We start from the raw sequence: 20,987 nt of genomic DNA, 5'->3' as shown, positions 1-20,987 counted from the left end.
CTATAGAATACTCAATGTTCTCATACTAATCGTATGTCCATTGATATAAGAGGTCTTTTGTAATTTTACATGGCTATCTGGCCATTTCGGCCTTACTTGCTCAACATTGTCACAGCCTTACTCAGACGTTTTATAGTTCTCTGCCTCTGTGATTCACACCCTTTTGAATGTGATGACCTACGGCATCTTCTGTTTATTGTTACTGGTACAACGATTATGTCAAATTGTACCTTACTTTTAGATGTTTTATATGTTTTGTCAAATTCTTACTGAAAATAAAAATTTGTCAATATAGAGAAGAAAAAAAAAAGGCGGATCCATTCAATGGCTAGGAATTCTCTTTGCATCATATCTGTATGAGGCCCATAATGATTAACTTACAGTTCTGTAAGGTATAAGCTGGTCACATAAAGTACTAGGCCAGACAACTCTTCTGCTATTGCAGCATCTGTGTCCCAATGATGCCAGAATTAAGCAGTCGCTCAGCCAGTAATGGATGGATCTCATCCAATTTGGCCACCTATGCGTGTGTGGCCAAATTGGACATGGATCCAGTCACTCACAGTTTGTTGCCAGGATTAGTCCTACAGACCTGCCATGCAATAAACATATATATTACACTTTCTCTGGTTTACTTACCCCATGGTGAACATAGTTTTCCCCTAAAAACTGCTTCATGATGTGTTTTCCGAAGTAGAGAATGTTGTGCAAGTGCTGATAGACTTCTTCTGCTGTCTGAAAATAAACCGGGATAAAATAAATGAGTAAAATGATAAGATATTGCATTGTTTTTCCTTCCTCTTCAAAATGTCTCAATTTGTATACAATATATTGAAGCAATCTAGTGATGCCTGCAACACATTCCACAGATGTTCCCTGCCAAGGACTGAAGACATTCCACTCAGATTATATGTTTTGAAGTCTCCGAAAAAGAAACAAGTAAAACACTATTTAAGCAAGAAATATTTTAGGAGTACAAAATATCAAGCCAAGCAAAGAGTTTCAAGATAGATATTTATACATTTTTCAGTGTGGCCCATCACTAACGCAACGTAGGATGAGTATTCCTTATGTAACACCGAAACTTTAGTTGGACACCACAACTGGAAGTTTACACACCAGTCTTCATGTGAGGGGGTCACAGTCAAAGACTTGGGTCCCATCCCAAAGATATCTCATTATGTAGATGCAAATATTCTTAAATCCCAAACACTTCTTGGTCCCAAGCATTTCTGATAAGGGATACTCAACCTGTACTATGCTAGATTATGTTAATATACACTAGGTGGCCTCTTTCCTAGCGAATATTAGGTGGCCACTAAATTCAAATGTAATTATTTAATAAGCCAATCATGCGGTACTTAACGCAATGCCTAAAGTGATGCAAACACAGTCAAGCGATAATGTAATGTGCATGTGCCTCCGCTGTGTGCGTCAGGTTAAATACCTCCTGACCTCTAACAAATTGGGGTGAAGGCATCGATTGCAGGATGGTGGGACAAACTCCTAAAATGAGGATAGTTCCACTGAAAACTGGGACCGGTAGGAGGTATTAAATGTATGTCAGATTAAATAAGTCTGCAGGGACTGTTTGATAGACGAGGAGACTGGTAAGGTGTTAAAGAGGGGCGATATGTAGGCTAAGTCTTTGCTCACAGAAGAAAGCATGCTGCCAGCACAACAACAAAGACAGGCACTGCTCTCCTCACAATGCGCAGCCTTCATACTATGTTTACATTTCCCAGCCTTCTACAAACATCTCTTTGCAAAGAGCAGTCACACAGAATGAGGATACAGGTAGCTAAAGTGACAAATAGTAAAGAAAGTTAGAAGAAAAGGTACATCTTAGAATTGTACACTAGCATGACCACTTTATATGAAATATGGTGCAGACGATAGTACTAAAGACGCACTATTTGGCGACACTGTTCTCATATTTTGGAGAAATCTTTGTCTTGAAGACAGCACCAATAAAAGGAGCTCTGAAACATTGATATACTAATGCTGCCTACTGTGCTATTTGTATCCCCAAGTGCCACACATCATATATATTTTCTATATTCCACTCCAACGTCACCCTGGAAAAATGACATCACACATCTTACGATGATCCCCTTTTCAATTTTAGTTAGTTCCTTCCGGCAAGCCATTTCATTAGCAAATGATCAAATCACTAGCGCGGGAGGGGGGACAGACAGACCAATATGAACTGCCTACCCTGCATTATTATATTATCATTGTTATTCAGAAGGCAGCAACTTCTCCAAATGTGTCAATGAGAGATAGTTTAATTAATTAATTCAGGCACAATCTGACAACCCCTAATATTTATTTGGCAAGCATACAAAGCTAGCATCAGATGAAAGTGCCTGCAAGAGAGGGAACTGTTTATTAGCGTTACACGTCCTCTATGATGCAACAATAGAGTCTATTTCCATGAAAAACCTTTGAACTTGTACCATGGCTAGAGGGAACAGTAAATCACTGCAATATAATAGTCTAGTAAAGTTATTTTATACCGAAGAACCTATAAACCCGTAGTTTATCACACCACCTTTTACTATATGCACTTTTTATAATTGTTTCTTACATTTAGCTGTACATTAAAGAGCAATAAGGCTACTACTGGAGATTTATTTATCAGTCTAGATGTGAATGTGTCACTTTATAATTATTATTATTATTATTTTTTTTGTAAGATCGGTGTTTAGTGATCTTGCGAGGTGGTTAATGTTCCGAACCCTGCATCTGAGTGACAAGCTTATATACATTATATATATATATATATATATATATATATATATATATATACACACACATTATATATATATATATATATATATATATATATATATATATATATATATATATATATATACACACATAGGACTGTATATTTGACCCGTACCCATGCGGGTTTAGGAGGGCACCGGGTACGAATACTTTGTTTATGGGAGTGCTGCCGTCCAAATCTTGCATATTATATATATATATATATATATATATATATATATATAAAACAAATTGTCTGGCACTCTCCCACTGGCTATCTGAGCATGGCTCGTGCTCCGGTGCCCTCCCATCCGGACTGCGGTGTCTCGGTATATAAATAACAAAGAACGAGGCGGCACTCAGGAGTCTTGTGGAAAACAGGTGAACTCTGTTTGAAAAACTTTATCGACGTTTCGGGGTACGAGCCCCCGTCTTCAGGACACACAGTGAAAAGTCTTTGTTATTGTTATATATATATATATATATATATATATATATATATATATATATATATATATATATATATATATATATATATATATATATATATATATACATACATATATACACACACACACACACACACATATACATATATATATATATATATATATATATATATATATATATATATATATATACACAGAATATAGCCGGCACTCACAGAGACTGAATAATGAAATTGACTAGGCACAGCAGCTAAAGGGGTATATGCAATTGCGGTCGAATTGCCGCAAAACTCGAAAAACTGGCATTTTCGACAAAAAAAAAAAAAAAAATGTCTAATTGGATTCGACAATGCAATACAGTACTTTTCGACAAAAAAATGGACGTTTCAGATTCGACTTTTTGCAATTCGACATTTTTAAAATTCGACATGTCTGCAGTGGTAAAAATGCGGCTTTTCGACAAAAGTATATTCAATTGAAGAATGTCGATTCGACAACAGTGCTTTTCGACAGTAATTTCGTCAATTTCATTCCGCCTCACTTTGCTGGCGGAATCTAATAAAAAAATTTAAAAACATGTTTGTGTGTTTTTTTTATTGCTAATAGCATATCTATTTATATTAGAAGGGATTATCTACTTGGTTTGTCTATTAGGAGACACAAGTATTATTTATATATTTTTTTAAAGATTTTTTTTTTTTTTTTTTAACTGACTAATAGAGAGCATGGTTTTCGGTGGGAATGGGTTAAAATCCTGAAAAAAAAAATGTGTGGGGTCCCCCCTCCTAAGCATAACCAGCCTCGGGCTCTTTGAACCGGTCCTGGTTGTAAAAATACGGGGGGGGGGGGGGGAATTGACAGGGGATCCCCCGTATTATTAGAACCAGCACCGGGCTCTGCGTTCGGTCCTGGTGCAAAAAATACGGGGGACAAAAGACGTAGGGGTCCCCCGTATTTTTAACACCAGCACCGGGCTCCACTAGCTGGAGAGATAATGCCACAGCCGGGGGACACTTATATCGGTCCCTGCGGCCGTGGCATTAAATCCCCAACTAGTCACCCCTGGCCGGGGTACCCTGGAGGAGTGGGGACCCCTTAAATCAAGGGGTTACCCCCCTCCAGCACCCAAGGGCCAGGGGTGAAGCCCTAGGCTGTCCCCCCCCATCCATGGGCTGCGGATGGGGGCTGATAGCCTTGTGTAAAATAAAAGAATATTGTTTTTTGCAGAAGAACTACAAGTCCCAGCAAGCCTCCCCCGCAAGCTGGTACTTGGAGAACCACAAGTACCAGCATGAGGGGGGGAAACAGGCCCACTGGTACCTGTAGTTCTTCTGCAAAAAAAAATACCCAAATAAAAACAGGACACGCACATCGTGAAAGTAAAACTATTACATACATGCCGACACACACATACTTACCTATGTTCACACGCCGACCTCTGGCCGCACCATAGACCTAGAGTACTCTTCCTTCTCTTGCACTATTTCTGTCATCTTACTTAAAAAAAAAAAAAGATTTACTCACTTGATTGTTATATTATTTCTTTGTTGTGTATATCTTTGTACTATATTGTTTTTCTATGCCTATGAAACACACCGATTTTGTGTATTACTGTAAATCGACCAATAAAAAAAAGAAAAAAAAAAAAAGAACTATCTTCAGCATAAAGAACAACAAGGAGTCCTGGAAGAGATGATACGGACCCCCCAGAGTCCTGATCTCATCATCATCAAGTCTGCCTGGGATTACATGAATAGATAGAAGGATATGAGCAAGCCTACATCCACAGAAGAGATAGAGTGAGGCTAACCCAAGTTCACTTAAATTGACAGTATGCAACCAAATTTGTCTAATACCACAGATAGAAGCTTCCTCCAACCTCCACCACAATGTGCACCAGAAAAAAATTGGGTATGACTTATCCGGTGCTGCTGTCTAGATGGTATCCTGTATTACTTGTCCTGGACTGTTGCTCTCTTAAGCAGATTTTGTTCTTTTGTTTAACTTATGTTGCTAACGCGTCGGAGGTGCTAACAAACGGCCGCCGGTAACAGCCGCGCTTTGTGAAGCCAGGTGACTGAGAACAACGCAACCACCACCGAGGGTGCCTGGGACTCGCCTTTATTAAGCTGATCTTGAACTGAATGCATCACTGCAAATTCTCTGGTAATTTCATTTATCACGGCTGTTCAGATGACCTTTGTATATGAATTTTATTATATGTGGAGCTAAGAAACTGATTTTAATGGTTATTTATTAAAAAGTGTAAAAATTGTACTTCCCTATATAATTTTTAAATCATCTTTTGGGTTACCTGGAACAAAATCTGCTTAAGAGAGAGAAACAGTCCAGGACAAGTAATACAGGATACCATCTAGACAGCAGCGCCGGATAAGTCATACCCAATTTTTTCTGGTACATCCACAGAATAATAATAATAATAATAATAATTTTATTTTTATAGTCTGTTGTTCGTCCTCAAAGATGTTTGGAACAACGCACCTGCCAAGTTCCTTCAAAAAGTCTGTGCAAGTGTACCGAGAAGAATTTATGGTGTTTTGAAGGGAAAAGGTGGTCACGCCAAATAACGATTTGATTTAGATTTCTCTTCTGTCCATTCACTTTGCATTTTGTTAATTGACAAAAAAGAAAAACTATTAACACTTCTACTTTTGAAAGCACTCTTACTTTGCAGCATTTTTACCATGGTAATGCATATAGGGGGTAATTAAGACCTGATCGCTGCACAGTGGGCGATCAGGTCTGTACTGCGCATGCACCGCAATGTGCCGGCGCGTCGGACGACTGCACTGGGCATCGATACATATCGACTGGATGGTGCGAAAAAAGCAAACGCACATGCGATCGCAAGGTGAGTGGGTGGGTGGCAACTGACCAGTTTAGAGGAGTGTCCGGGAAAACGCAGGAGGGACCAGGCATTTGGGAGGGTTTCCTACGTCGGCTCGGGCCCCGATCATTGCAGCGGCTGAGTAAGTCCTGGGCCGAGCAGAGACTGCACAAACTCATGTTTGTGCAGCTCTGCTACAAATGCGATCGCACAACTGCATACAGCAAATACTCTCCACCTGTAGGTGGCGACTACCTGATCGCAGAGTTGCAAAAAACGCACCCTAGCGATCAGGTCTGAATTAATCTTATAATTTCTGACTTATCCAAGTATTGTGTTGCCAACATCAGATGTTGCTTTTTAGGAAGTGGTGGTAGGAATGGGTTCCTTCTGCCAGCTCTTACATGCAGATTATGTTTAAGTACATAACTCTGTACTGTGGGCCATTGCTCCAGTGTGTTAAACCTTTCTGTAGGTTCTTTGCAAGGACTAACTGGGTTCTGTCCTGCATTTTTACCAATGCTATTTCTGTACCTTTCACATCTTGCTTTGACATTGCTCTTAGCTTCCTTTTGTTAGTGTTTCTGACAATGGAAATTCCAAACTGAAAGTGTTTAGATAAATTTATATAAAGCTTCCTCTGCTTTTGTTACAGTCCATTATCTTTATTTCAAGTCTGCAGACAGGAGCTTAGACAATCGTATATTGCAGACAGTAGGCAGAGCACCCTGAGAGGTTGGAAGGTTCAGAGTATTTATTCAACTCTAAAACAGTCTTCACCTGGTTTAATTTAATGTCCAGATTTTTGCATACCACTGTGCAAGTTCTGAAATTATAGCAGTTTATATTAATACTCTACAGTAGTGTTTCCATGTCATGCCATTTTTCAAACAGCGGTTCCCTTCAACAATCTGCAAATATACGGAACACTTCACTGGCCAACCGCCATATGGTGTCCTGGTCTATCACCTCTTGCTGTCACATGGGAGTCATTTCAATTTGCCGACAGTTGAATAGCGTCGGGAATTAGCTCCCAGGGCTATTCAATACAGCGCACTGCGACACTTATCGGGATTTCTGCTCGCACCCCTGGTGGGTGCGAGCAGAAATCCGACAACAGTGCAGGGAATCAACATCACGCCGGGCAGTTAAGTCAGAGAGTGCCCGTTCTCCCTACCAATTAACCTGTTAAGTACGGGAGAACGGGCATTCGCCGACTTAACATTGAGCAGAATTGAAATGCGCCAGGAGCTAATTCCCGGCGCTATTCAACTGTCGGCAAATTGAATTGACCCCATGGTGTTCCCATCCATCATCTCTGCTGCCCATCTCTCTCAAGCTGTCACATTGTAGTGCTTATCAGTCTGTTAACCCAGAATCCACCTTGACCGTTTACATGTGCTAAGGGAATAAAAGCTCTGCAGCATAGTCATGATTCCTCTTTAGACTAAGAAATCTATTTACTAAGCACTGGATGGAGATACAGGGCCAGATGCATCATCGCTTGGAAAATGATAAAATGGAGAGTGAAAAAAGCACCAGCCAATCAGTTCCTAACTGACATTTTTCAAACACAGCCTGTGACATGGAAGTTAGGAGCTGATTGGCTGGTGCTTTTTCACTCTCCATTTTATCACTCTCCAAGCGATGATGCATCTAGCCCAAAGTCCCAGACAACCAGCTCCTAACTGTCAAGTTACAGGCTGGGTTTGAAAAATTAGTTAGGAGCTGATTGGCTGGTACTTTACCTCGATATAAGGCTTCGTAAATAGACCCCTAACTTATTTTAGAAAAACCAAGTACCAGAGGAAGGTCGGGTCTCTGCTGAGCTCCGGCTGGCACTGTATCAAAACCCACTTTTTGACCAGATTTGGAGGCCCACCGACAAGGGACTAGTCCCCTAAGCCCCACCACTACACCCAGCACCTGGAGGAAGAAGCTGCGGAATCGGGGGGGCCCTGCGTTGCCCCCTGCGGATTGCGGCCTACCTCCACCCCAGAAGCCGGGGCCTCGATTTTGGAGCTGTGCCGGCGTTTCCTGGGACCCGGTTCGGCGACCCTGCAGACTCTCCCACCCACCTGAAAGGCTCTCCCTGGCACTGGGGGACTCACCCACCGGGCGCTGATCCTCGCAGGAGACCAGGGACCGGACGATCGGCGGGAGGTAAGGGCCGAGAAGTGTCTGGCTGGCAGCCGGCGGCCATCTTGCGGTTGGCGCCGCCCGGCCTCTAGACTTTACCTGGCCGATTCCCGACCTCTCCAGGCGCCTGCCCTTCCTCCCCCGTCTCACACAACACTGCAAGCAAGATCTAGCAAGATCTCTTCCCCCGCTGGCGGGGATCGACGACTGGGAGTCCTCCGGTGGACCTAACTCTCACTGATAAGCGGCGGCCATCTTGGGACTGGCAAAGCACCCATCAAACTCCCTGACTGGTGCTGGCTGTAACTAAGGCTCCCTCTTGTGGCGAATACTGGTATAGTCAACTCAGCCACTATACTTATATCTCTATAACCCTGCCTGTTCTCCTATCTCCTGAAGCCAGCACCTACTCCAGAGAAAGGCCGACGGAATAGCTCTAGCGGCTGCGTGCGGCGATTATCATACCCCGCACCCAACACTCAGACCCGCAGCTCCATCCCCCCTCTCCTGCGACCTCAATCAATCACTGGCTCTGTGCCCCTCCTGAGACTGAAGGGATCTCCTCCACCCCTGCCACCCACCTCGAAGCCCCTATACGCTCTCTTGGGAGGTGCCGGCTTGGACCACCCTCAACCTCCGGCTCTCTGCAACCCGCTCCAGCGGCGGCCGCTTGGTGAGTCTCTGGGACCGTGGTCCCTTCTGCCTCCATCCACCTAAACTCCACCGAGGCCTCCACTGGCACCCACCTGGGAGCCGCTTTCACATCACCCTGCGGTCCTCTCCCCCGCCGGGTCCCCGCCCCAGGGCTGCCCCGATCGCCGGCTGGTCCGTGCCCGGGACGCGTCCCTGTGGTCCCCGAGCGGTGGAGATAGTCTCCGGGATCCCCTCTCCTGCGACTTCGGACTCACACTCTCCAGTCCGGGCCGGGGTGCCCTCCCTCTGCTCTCGTGGTCCTCCCTGGGCGGACTCCATCTGCCGGGCTCGGCTGATGACCACACCGTAATGTCTCCTTAAGGCCCCCGAGTCACCTTCCCTGGCCCTGAGCCTCATAGCGGGAGCGCCACCCCCATTCCTCACCCTACTTTCCACCTACCCCCCTACGCCCCCAAGATGACCAGGGGTAACAAAAAATCCCAGGGGTCCGACCTCACACCATTTCTGACCAAAAAAGGCACCCCAGCCACGAACAGGCCTGACAATCCCGGCCCCTCTCAGGCCCCCTCCGAATCGGAGGCCGAAGATGACGATCTCACGCCCCTCACCCGTAAGGACTTCCTCTCCCTCCTTAAGGAGATGCGGGACATTAAGTCCTCAGTCCAAGCTCTACACTCCCTGAAATCCGATATAGCCGATATCGGCTCCAGAACTGACCAACTCGAAAGAAGAGTCGAAGAGGTGGTAACGTTCCAGCAAACAGCAGAGACCGAGTTGCATCAACTCCGTCAGGATGTTGCCCACCTCCGGGAGGAGAACGAGGACCAAGACAATAGAGCAAGGAGAAATAATATGAGGATTCGGGGTATCCCTGAGGAGGTCGAGGCATCTCATCTTGAACTCTACCTTAAACGCCTTTTCGCACACCTATCGCCCGACACCCCCGAGGAACATCTCCTCCTGGACCGAGCCCACCGGGCCTTGCGGCCGCGCTCCCAGGACTCTTCTCAGCCCAGAGATGTCATTCTCCGAATGCACTACTTCACTGCAAAGGAGGCCGTTATGAGGGAGGCCCGACGGCTGGGATCTGTGACTTTCCAAAACACCCCACTCCAGATTTTTCAGGATTTATCCCCGCTAACCTTAGCTAAACGCAGGGACTTCAAACCCATCACTTCCCTGCTCTCCCGTCACAACGTGAAGTACCGTTGGGGTTTCCCTTTCCGGATCTTAGTGTGGCACCAAGGGAAGCTCCTCACAGCTAGAGACCAACCTGAGGCCCAAACACTCCTCTCCAAACTGGGCATCCCCGTTCCTGACCAAGATGTCCACTCTCCACGCCTCCCACCACGGACACAGCGAGATTCACTTCGGTCTCCTCGTTCTGAGTGGTTCACGGTGCCGTCCTCCGGGGCCTCCCAGGCCCCACCTCCAGTGCCCTGAGAACTCTCACCTCTCTACGCTACAGCACCCTACATTGAATTGGGACGATCACTTCTGGTCGTACCCCCCCACCTGAAGTGCTACATTACCTTAGGTTCTTAGTGACCTTACCTCCTGACCCCTCGGTTGCTTCACAATAATATTGTTGTTATCCTCTATTGAAATGTTACATCGTTTGGTAGTTTAAATGTCTAACTGCCCACATATTCAAAAGTTACTCTCTTGATATGTTCCCATGCAGATACTTGACCCACTCTTTCCCCTCCTCCCCCTCCTCCTATTCTCCGCCCCTTGGGGCGGGCGCTCCGGCTATCATCTCTTCCTGTCTTCTCTCCAGCTCTCTCCCTCAGGTACCCCCAGGGGAGGCTTGCCTCCTGTCTTTCCCCGAGCGGCTCGTGACCCGCGATCGGGGCCCCATGCCGCGCCCCCACAGGGCCCCGGGCCCTACCGCTGACCTAGGTGCTTCCCCAACGCCTAGTATTCCTTCCCCTTGTCAGCTTTACCGGTCCTGGCCTCCTCCGCCAGACGACCAACCACCCCCCCACCCCCTCCGGTCCTCTTCCCCTACCACCCCTCCTCTGACCACACTCTCTCTCATTTCATATATCTTCGATCTGTCTCCCCCTCCCCCTTCTCCACCCCCAACCACTCCCGCCCTTTCAAATCCGACCACCTCACTGCTGCCTGCCCATGGGTCTCCGGGTACTCTCCCATAATGTGAAGGGCTTGAACAGCCCTCAAAAGAGAGGCAAGCTATTTGCCTCCCTTAAACACCATAGAGGCGATTTGATTTTCCTACAGGAAACTCACTTCGTGCACGAATCTCACCCTACCCTGCAATGTAAACCATTTCCCGTTTCCTTTCATGCCTGCGATCACCTAGCCAAAAAACGTGGAGTAGCGATCTTAATTGCCCGCCACCTGTCTTTTGAACTCCTAGACTCTCATGCTGACAAAGACGGCCGATTCCTTGTCCTAGTGGGTAAACTCAACAATAATATATGCACCCTGGTTAACGTTTACGCCCCTAATCAGCGACAGGAACGGTTTTTTACAAGGATAGATAATCTCCTCACTCGAGTCCGACAGGGCGACCTTATACTTGCAGGTGACTTCAACTCCGTTCTCAATCCACAGCTAGACCGCTCTACCTTTCCCCCTACTCCTTCCCCGTCAGACTCCCTTCGCTCTAGATCCCTCCTCCGACTCATGCGATCCCAACTTCTCTACGACTCCTGGAGGATAAAAGACCCCTCTGCCCGCGACTACACCTTCTACTCTGCCCCGCATAACTCCTACTCCCGCATTGATATGGTCCTGCTCAGTCATGATCTTGCTTTGAACCTCCGCGATGCCCATATCCACCCACTGATCTGGTCCGACCACGCCCCCATCTCCTGCGACCTCGCAGGTCTGGCTTCCCGTCCTCGCCCTATGACATGGCGCCTCAACGATTCCCTCCTACACAACCCTGAGACAAAGTCCCATCTCCAAGACAAAATCTCTGATTATTTCACCTTAAATGACTCCCCCGATATTTCTAGACCCACCCTCTGGCTGGCGCACAAGGCTGTCCTTCGAGGACACCTCATCAGCCTAGCCTCAAAAGCTAAAAAGCAATCCCTTTCCCAATACAACAGGCTCTCCATTAAACTCCATGCACTTGAGACCCAACACAAGGCGTCTTCCGACCAGGCGGTCTTGTCCAAACTTCGCACCATTAAAGCGGAACTCGATCTTCTTCTTACTACACGGGTGGCCAAGCGCCTTAAGTGGCTTCGCCAGTCCTTTTATGAGAAGGGTGACAAGGCGGACAGGATCCTGGCGGCTCGACTCCGCTCCACAAGAGCCAAAACCAACATTGTCACTATCAGAAACTCTCTCAACCAACTTATTCAGGACCCCACAGCCATTAGAGCTGCCTTCCAATCCTACTACACCGACCTATACAACCTTCCGCCCCCTCCACCGGGCTCTTCCCCCCAACCTCGATCCGACCTTATCTCCCACTTTCTCTCTGCTTCTAAACTACCCAGACTACCCCCGGACGCCTTGGACCTTCTCAACGGTGAGATTACGGTGGAAGAAATCACCCAGACTATACTCATGCAAAAAACCGGCAAATCTCCGGGCCCAGATGGGTTCACCGCTCTCTACTACAAGAAATTCTCTGCCCTTCTCTCCCCCCACCTACACTCTCTCTTCAACGGGATTGTCCAAGGCGACCCTTTTCCCCCTGAGATGCTAGAGGCTAGAATTGTGGTGATCCCCAAAGAAGGCAAGGACCCCCTTAATTGCGCAAGCTATCGCCCCATATCCCTCCTGAACCTAGACCTGAAAATCTTCGCTAAGATCCTGGCCAACCGTCTTAACCCATACCTCCCTTCCCTTGTTCACTACGACCAAGTAGGCTTTATCCCGGGCCGCCAGGCAAGAGACAACACCAGACGTGCCATTGACCTTATACATATCTCTAATTCCAGGAGATGCCCCACGATCATGCTTTCCTTAGATGCCGAAAAAGCATTTGACCGGATCTCCTGGGACTTCTTGAGACCCACCTTGGAGGCCTATGGCTTGTCCGGTGGCTTCCTCACCAGCATCCTAGCATTATACTCCACCCCCTCGGCCACCGTCCTTATCAATGGTACCCCATCCGCCCCACTTAGCATCTCCAATGGCACACGTCAGGGCTGCCCCCTCTCCCCCCTAATATTTGCCCTTATTATAGAACCCCTTGCCTCTCAAATTAGAACACATCCAGATATACACGGAATAAAGGTAGGCCCCACAGATCCCAAAATCTCCCTCTTCGCAGATGACATCCTACTCTCCCTGACCCAGCCCCTTATTTCACTCCCAAACCTATTCTCGGTTCTACAAGCCTATAGCCTCATCTCAGGCTACAAGATCAACTACTCCAAATCTGAGGCCATGATGCTACATATCCCCCAACACCAGGCGGAGTCCCTTCGCACCAATTTTAAATTTAAATGGCAACCCTCAAAGATAAAATACCTAGGGATATACCTAACCCCGCGTTACGACTCCCTCTTCCGGGAAAACTTCCCACCCCTTCTTACCAACACACTAGCCGACCTGACCTCTTGGAACAGTCTCTTCATCTCATGGCTGGGCAGGATCATAGCAGTTAAAATGACCATAATCCCCAAATGGCTCTACCTTTTCCAGACTCTCCCTGTGGCGGTCCCGGCCCCCTTCCTCCGCAATATCCAACGAGCCCTTGTGCGCTTTATTTGGAACCACAGACCTCCCCGCATTGCTGCCAACACCCTGAAAAGAGCAACCTCCATGGGAGGCAGAGGACTTCCCGATGTCAAATTATACTACCTCGCCTCCCACTTATCCCACATTGTCACTTCCTACGCTCCTCCAGGATCGGTTTCTTGGCTGGACATCGAAGCAGCCTTCATTGGCATCCCAGATCTGACCCCCCTATGGGGACTCCCCTCTGCCTCTCGACCCCCAACCTCTAAACTTCTTCCCACCATCAAATTCAACCTCAAAACCTGGGACACCCTCTCTCTGAAGTGGGGTCTCACTACTACACCCTCACCCTTAACCCCCATCTGGCAGAACCCCATGTTTCCCTCCGGACTCTCAGCTACGAGATCCCGGACGTGGATAACTCTGGGCCTTAAATTCCCAATCGACTTTGCCGATCGAGGCCAATGGCTGTCCCTCCCGGACCTCCAGCAGAAAACCCCCTCACAGCCACTCAACCCCTTTCAATTCTTACAAATACGCCACTTTTTAACCTCCCTCCCTTCCACCGCCTTACTCCGTGCCCTTACTCCCTTTGAATCCCTATGTGTCAACTCCCACTCCTCCAAAGGCACAATCTCCCAACTTTACTCTCTCCTACTGGATTTTTCCCTGCCCCTATCCCGGCCCCATGAACTTGCATGGGAACGGGACCTCGGGCCCCCACCTGAAACTCAGGATTGGGAGGACATGAGACTAGGGATTGCTAAAAGCTCTATTGCCACCGCCTTTAAGGAAACGGCCTACAAAGTTTATTACCGCTGGTACTATACCCCCGACCGTCTTAACAAATTTTTCCCGTCCTCCTCTCCAGCCTGCTGGAGGAACTGTGGGGAGAGAGGTACTATGCTCCACATATGGTGGACCTGCCCGGTTATCGTCCCCTTCTGGGATCTGGTCCACTCCCTCCTCAACTCACTTCTAGAATCCCCTGTAATGAAAGACCCTTGGGTCTCCTTACTGTGTTATCCCCCCCCACTCCTCAATAAATTCTCCCAAAAGCTGACCTCACACATTCTAGCCGCAGCTAAATCACTGATCGCCCTCAACTGGAAGAACCCCTTACCACCCTCCCTACTATCCCTCAAAGCTAAAATCTGGCACATCGCCTCAATGGAAAAGATAACCTATTACCTCCACGACCGGGGCCACGTCTTCGAGCAGGTCTGGGCTCCCTGGCTCGCCGCTGAACGTGGTTAGCCGGCTCCCTCCACCTGCTCCAGCTCCTCCCGTAGACCCATGGGCACCCACTTACTTCTCCCTTTGACATTCCTCCTTATCTCATCTCCTATCTTTCTCAATTATCTCTTCCTCCTATTACCCTCTCTGTCCGTGTCTCTTCTCCGTTTCCTCCCCCCCCTATTATGACCGTCCTGTTCTCAAGACTTATATTATGTATGGTTACAAATGTGGTTATTTCCCCCCCCCCCCTGTTTCTCTTCTCCCCCCCCCCCCCGATTCCCATGTTTGAACTTGATTGTTTTTCCCATACCAATTAACCCTGTTACTCACTGGAAAACTGTGGTCTATTTTGGACACTGGCTATGTTGGCCATATGTCCCTTGTACTCCTAGAATGCCTTCTTTATGTACCTGACCACGCAAAAATAAAGAATTTCAAAAAAAAAAAGAAAAACCAAGTACCTATGTTACGCAGTAAACTACAGAACCGTACATAAAGCCGTACAGCATAGAGCCGCCATTGAGCACAAGTGTCTACACTTACTACATATTCCTCAATTATACTCCATGTTAATTGTGAGAGTTTATTTAAATTATTTTTACGATCAGTGTTCTTAGTGCTTAGAGTGTGCATCTGCATTTCTCTTCCTCCAGCATAGTATTAGAAGCCTCAGCATGATAGCACCTCTTGATATCTTTAGTAATAGGATGTGCAATCCAGATCCCCCCCTTTTTCCACTATATTTGTGTATATATTGTACACTGGAAGGCAAGGCTTCCTTCCTCTGGCATTGGCACTCCTCCCATTCACCCTCAGGTGTTTTAATTAGCTGGGTTCCTGCATTTCAGATCACACTTCGATAAGGCCCTATTTAGAGGTAAGTCCTGAATAGATTTATAGAATGTGATAGTATTAGGGATGTTAGGGACCCATGTGATGAAGTCACCTGGCAGCGGTACATGGGCCCGCATATTTGCGCAAATGTGTGCTAAGAACTTCAATTATACTCCATTTCAATTATGAGGGTTTATTTCAATTATTTTTACTATCAGTATTCTTAGTGCTAAGAGTGTGCATCTGCATCTCTCTTCCCCCAGCATAGTATTAGAAACCTCAGCATGATAGCACCTCTTGATATCTTTAGTAATAGGATGTGCAGTCCAGGTCCCCCCCTTTTTCTACATATTCCTCATGTAAGCATCAGAAAAGCACAATAGTTGCAGCAAACCAAAATATTTTTCATTGCTCTATTATTAAATTCAGTCCAAAAACGCTTTAAGTTTGTTCCGTAAAAAGTCTAAGAGCTATATATGCAATAGTAAAAGGTTTCTTACCAGACTTCTGTTTGGAAGAAACTTCAGGAATCGTAGGACCACGCATCTCTAGAACACAAATAAAGGTTGGTGTTACAATATGGTAGAAGGAGAAGCATAAAAAGCGTATTATTAACAGGAAACATTAACGTCTTGTTTTACAACAGTTATACAGCACAGGAGAGCAAACAAGTCCTGCCTGGTACATGGATGCCATTCTCCATTAAGATGCATTCTGTCGCCTCCTGTTCCAAACAGCCACCATGTGAAACACTTCTCACCCTCCCTGACCAAGTAAGGAGTCCCTGTCCATCTGTCTGTCACATAAAGTGCATGTCTACTATCTTCGCCGGCGTACCCAGGCTGTAATATATGTAAGTTCCTGCAAATCACTACTGGCCTACAGTGATGAAGATGGTTGCTATTCCGTGTAAAACTGGCCACATACGTTTTCTACTCGGCGGGTCAATACAAGACCTTCCAAACTCACGTCTGTCTGACAAGTGACTGAGTTATCCAGGACAAATTCCTCAGCAAATGCTCAGTGATAAAACAATGTCTATAAATACAATAGAACATCGTGATTTTGCGCCTCATCTAGGTCACTGGGTCCTAGTTAGCAGATAAGCCATAGTCTCATGAATCAAAAGATGGCTACCTATGCTTTACACAGGTGACCAGAGCACTCTGAGCAGCCTTAGCCAAGGAAGGCCTCTGGCCACAAGAAACAGGTCAGGGTACAAGAGAAGTGTACTTTGTAGTAAGGGTTGAATTTCAATTTAAAAAACTAAAGCATCAACTGGAAGGATTTTTGCCGTTTGCACCTTCATAAGAAATGGGTTCAATATCGTCAATAAAACGTGTTTATAGACCAATAAAGAATTAAAAATAAACATTGCTGGTATAAAGGTCTCCATACCTCAATTACCTTTATTTGTCCAAGTGTAATCAAAAGTTATTCTTTAAGGATTATGGTGGGCATACACGTACAGATAAATGCCTGTTAAGTGCCCTACACACCTAAAGATCTAACTGAACGATATGAACGTTCTCGTGAAGAAACAGGGGAAATGTCCGGTCGTCCACTGTTGGGTACACACTGCCCGATGCAGCAGATATGACACTTACACAATAACAAATCAGACAGACATGCTAGACAATCCGGCATGTCTGACCAATCGATATTTTCGTCTTGGTCGCCCACATAAACTCTGCAATTATCTAGCTAATCGGCCAGATAATCGTAGCGCATATGCCCAGCATTAGGAATAAAAATGCTAACGGGTAATCATTCCTAGCATGGGCTACTATCCTAAGACTAACAGCCCAAACCTTACCCTCAATAAACTTAACCCTTCAATATTCTCTGTGAAACTGCTAGATAGCAATGACTGAACCAAAACAATTCACCTGAGCATAGCACAAGGATACACAAAGGCAATAATCGCAGACAGTACAATATAGGTTAGAGTCACATAAGCTACAACATGCTCCCCCCCCCCACACACACAACAAAAGACACCTATATAATAAATAATTATTAATTATAATCATTAAGTAAATAGCACCTAAACACCCAAATAAGAACAAAATCAAACACATGGACATAATCTACACCAGGACAAAGTAATATCCATATAGACTAGGCACAAATACAAATTTACACTGCATCCATGTTGCACAGCCACTGCTCTAGAAAACAGTCATTTGCAGCACTGTAAAGAATGGGGCCATGAAGATGAGATTCAATGGGAACTGCATAATGAAGGACCACCTACTGCACTCAGGAAGTGGGTGGCATGTGGGAGGGGTAGATGCTAGAATCAAGTTGGAAAAAAGAACTCTGGCATCAGGGGGAGGGACCACAACACCAGGAGGAGGAGCTAGGCAAGCAGGATAGTTTTTCTACTATCCACACCATCAACTACTCCCTTTAGTAACCTGGTGGCGAGCGGAGCGAGGGTACATTTCGGGTACTCTGTTCGGCATGGCTCCTCCCCTGGTGACGTCAGAGGTCTCTTCTCCAACTTGGTTTTAGACCTAACCATATGGAAGGTTGTACTACTGTCCAAATGCAGGAGAGACCCCCAGAAAGTCAAGAGTCTCCCTTACATTCCAGGAAAGTAGGAAAGTATGCTAGACAGACAACCAATGAGGTGAGGGGAAGAAGTGGACATGACTATGCCCCCCCTCCCATTGGGTGTGCGCATGACGCACAGCATGTAGCAGACTCTCCCAGTCACCTGATTCCTGGATCAGCTAAGTTGGGAGATCTGTATTAGCAGAATTAGAGAGTAAAGCTGCTATACATCAGGCCGACCAGAATTAGATACGACCCGTCTCCAAGTTCCCCCTGCAGCTCCCCGATGTACGATATCGGAAGATCAGACTTTGTACCTTATGATCGTCCTACCTTTAATACACCGCTACCCAGACCACCTGATCATATGTGCAGCAAACATGATCAGACAATGCGACGTTCGACACGTGGGACCAAGCATCATAATCATACCCCAAAAATGCACAATGTGCACACGATGCATCGTACAAGGCGTCGAAATCTTGCATTCGCACGGAAAATCGTCCTAGTGTATGGCCAGCATAAAAATAAGATTTTAAACCTACCGGTAAATCTTTTTATCGTAGTCCGTAGAGGATGCTGGGGACCATGGCGATAGACGGGCTCCGCAGGAGACATGGGCACTTTAAGAAAGAGAATTTAGATCTGGTGTGCACTGGCTCCTTCCTCTATGCCCCTCCTCCAGTCCTCAGTTAGAGAAACTGTGCCCAGAGGAGACGACAGTACGAGGAAAGGATTTTTGTTAATCCAAGGGCAAGATTCATACCAGCCACACCAATCACACCGTATAACTTGTGATATACTATCCAGTTAACAGTATGAAAACGACATAGCATCAGTCCAAGACCGATGAGACTATAACATAACCCTTATTTAAGCAATAACTATATACAAGTCTTGCAGAAGTAGTCCGCACTTGGGAAGGGCGCCCAGCATCCTCTACGGACTACGAGAAAAAGATTTACCGGTAGGTTTCAAATCTTATTTTCTCTTACGTCCTAGAGGATGCTGGGGACTCCGTAAGGACCATGGGGATTATACCAAAGCTCCCAAACGGGCGGGAGAGTGCGGATGACTCTGCAGCACCGATTGAGCAAACAGGAGGTCCTCCTCAGCCAGGGTATCAAACTTATAGAACTTTGCAAAGGAGTTTGAACCCGACCAAGAAGTAGCTCGCCGAGACCCCTCTGGCAGCCGCCCAAGAAGAGCCCACCTTCCTAGTGGAATGGGTCTTGACAGATTTAGGTAACGGCAATCCCGCCGTAGAATGCGCCTGCTGAATCGTGTTACAGATCCAGCGAGCAATAGTCTACTTTGAAGCAGGGGCACCAATCTTGTTGGTTGCATACATGACAAACAGTGCTTCTGTTTTTCTGACTGTAGCCGATCTGGCCACGTAAATTTTCAAAGCCCTGACCACATCAAGGGACTCGGGATCCTCCAAATCACGCGTAGCCACAGGCACCACAATAGTTCATATGAAAGGATGAAACAACTTTTGGCAGGAATTGAGGACGGGTTCGCAATTCCGCTCTATCCATATGGAAAACAAGATAGCGGCTTTATCACATAAATGCCCCTAATTCCGACACTCGCCTAGCCGAAGCCAAGGCTAATAACATGACCACCTTCCAAGTGAGATTTTTCAACTCCACCGTTTTAAGTGGTTCAAACCAGTGTGACTTAATGAAACTTAACACCACGTTAAGGTCCCAAGGCGTCACCGGAGGTACAAAAGGAGGCTGAATATGCAGTAATCGTTCACAAAAGTTTGTACTTCAGGGAGGGAGGCCAATTCCTTTTGAAAGAAAATGGATAAGGCCGAAATCGGAACCTTAATAGATCCTAATTTTAGGCCGAAATTCACTCCAGTTTGCAGGAAGTGAAGGAAACGGCACAGATGGAATTCTTCCGTAGGAGCATTCCTGGCCTCACACCAAGAAACATATTTTCGCCATATACGGTGATAATGTTTAGATGTCATGTCCTTCCTAGCCTTTATTAGCGTAGGAATGACCTCATCCGGAATACCCTTATCCGCTAGGATCCGGCGTTCAACCGCCATGCCGTTCAACGCAGCCGCGGTAAGTCTTGGAATAGACATGGCCCCTGTTGCAACCGGTCCTGTCTTAGAGGAAGAAGCCACTGATCTTCTGTTGGCATTTCCTGCAGATCCGGATACCAGGTCCTTCGTGGCCAATCTGGAACAATGAGGATTGTTCTCATTCCTCTCCCTACCATTCTCAACACCTTGGGTATGAGAGGAAGAGGGGGAAAAACATAGACCGACTGGAACACCCACGGTGTCACTAGGGCATCTACAGCTACTGCCTGAGGGTCTCTTGACCTGGTGCAATACCTCTGTAGCTTCTTGTTGAGGCGGGACGCCATCATGTCTATCTGTGGCAGTTCCCACTGACTTGCAATCTGTGCGAAGGCTTCCTATAGAAGTCCTCTCTTGGATGCAGGTCGTGTTTGCTGAGGAAGTCTGCTTCTCAGTTGTCCACTCCCGGAATGAACTGCTGAAAATGCGCTTACATGATTTTCCGCCCAGCGGAGAATCCTGGTGGCTTCTGCCATTTCCACTCTGCTCTTTGTGCCGCCTTGGCGGTTTACATGAGCCACTGCGGTGATGTTGTCTGACTGGATCAGAACCGGTAGGTCGCAAAGCAATGTTTCCGCTTGCCGAAGGGCGTTGTATATGGCCCTCAGCTCCAGGATGTGGACTTGAATACAAGTTTTTTGACTTGACCCAAAGACCTTGGAAGTTTCTTCCCTGTGTGACTGCTCCCCCACCTCGGAGGCTCGCGTCTGTGGCTATC

General features: G+C 46.6%; 1 protein-coding gene across 1 annotated transcript in view; it reads right to left on the bottom strand.

The window, feature by feature from the left end:
• The window catches only part of IPPK (inositol-pentakisphosphate 2-kinase), a 144,721-nt gene that overhangs the window by 69,426 nt on the left and 54,308 nt on the right, over positions 1-20,987 (bottom strand). The window contains exons 2-3 of the mRNA XM_063940715.1: positions 16,107-16,154; positions 640-735 (exon numbers count right to left, since the gene is read on the bottom strand). Coding sequence (XP_063796785.1) covers positions 640-735; positions 16,107-16,154 — 144 coding nt within the window. The remainder of the gene's footprint in view (positions 1-639; positions 736-16,106; positions 16,155-20,987) is intronic.

Source organism: Pseudophryne corroboree, chromosome 9 (genome assembly GCF_028390025.1).
Source record: "Pseudophryne corroboree isolate aPseCor3 chromosome 9, aPseCor3.hap2, whole genome shotgun sequence".
Lineage (NCBI taxonomy): Eukaryota > Metazoa > Chordata > Amphibia > Anura > Myobatrachidae > Pseudophryne > Pseudophryne corroboree.
The sequence above is the reverse complement of the archived record's forward strand: the minus strand, read 5'-3'. Positions and strand labels throughout refer to the sequence as shown.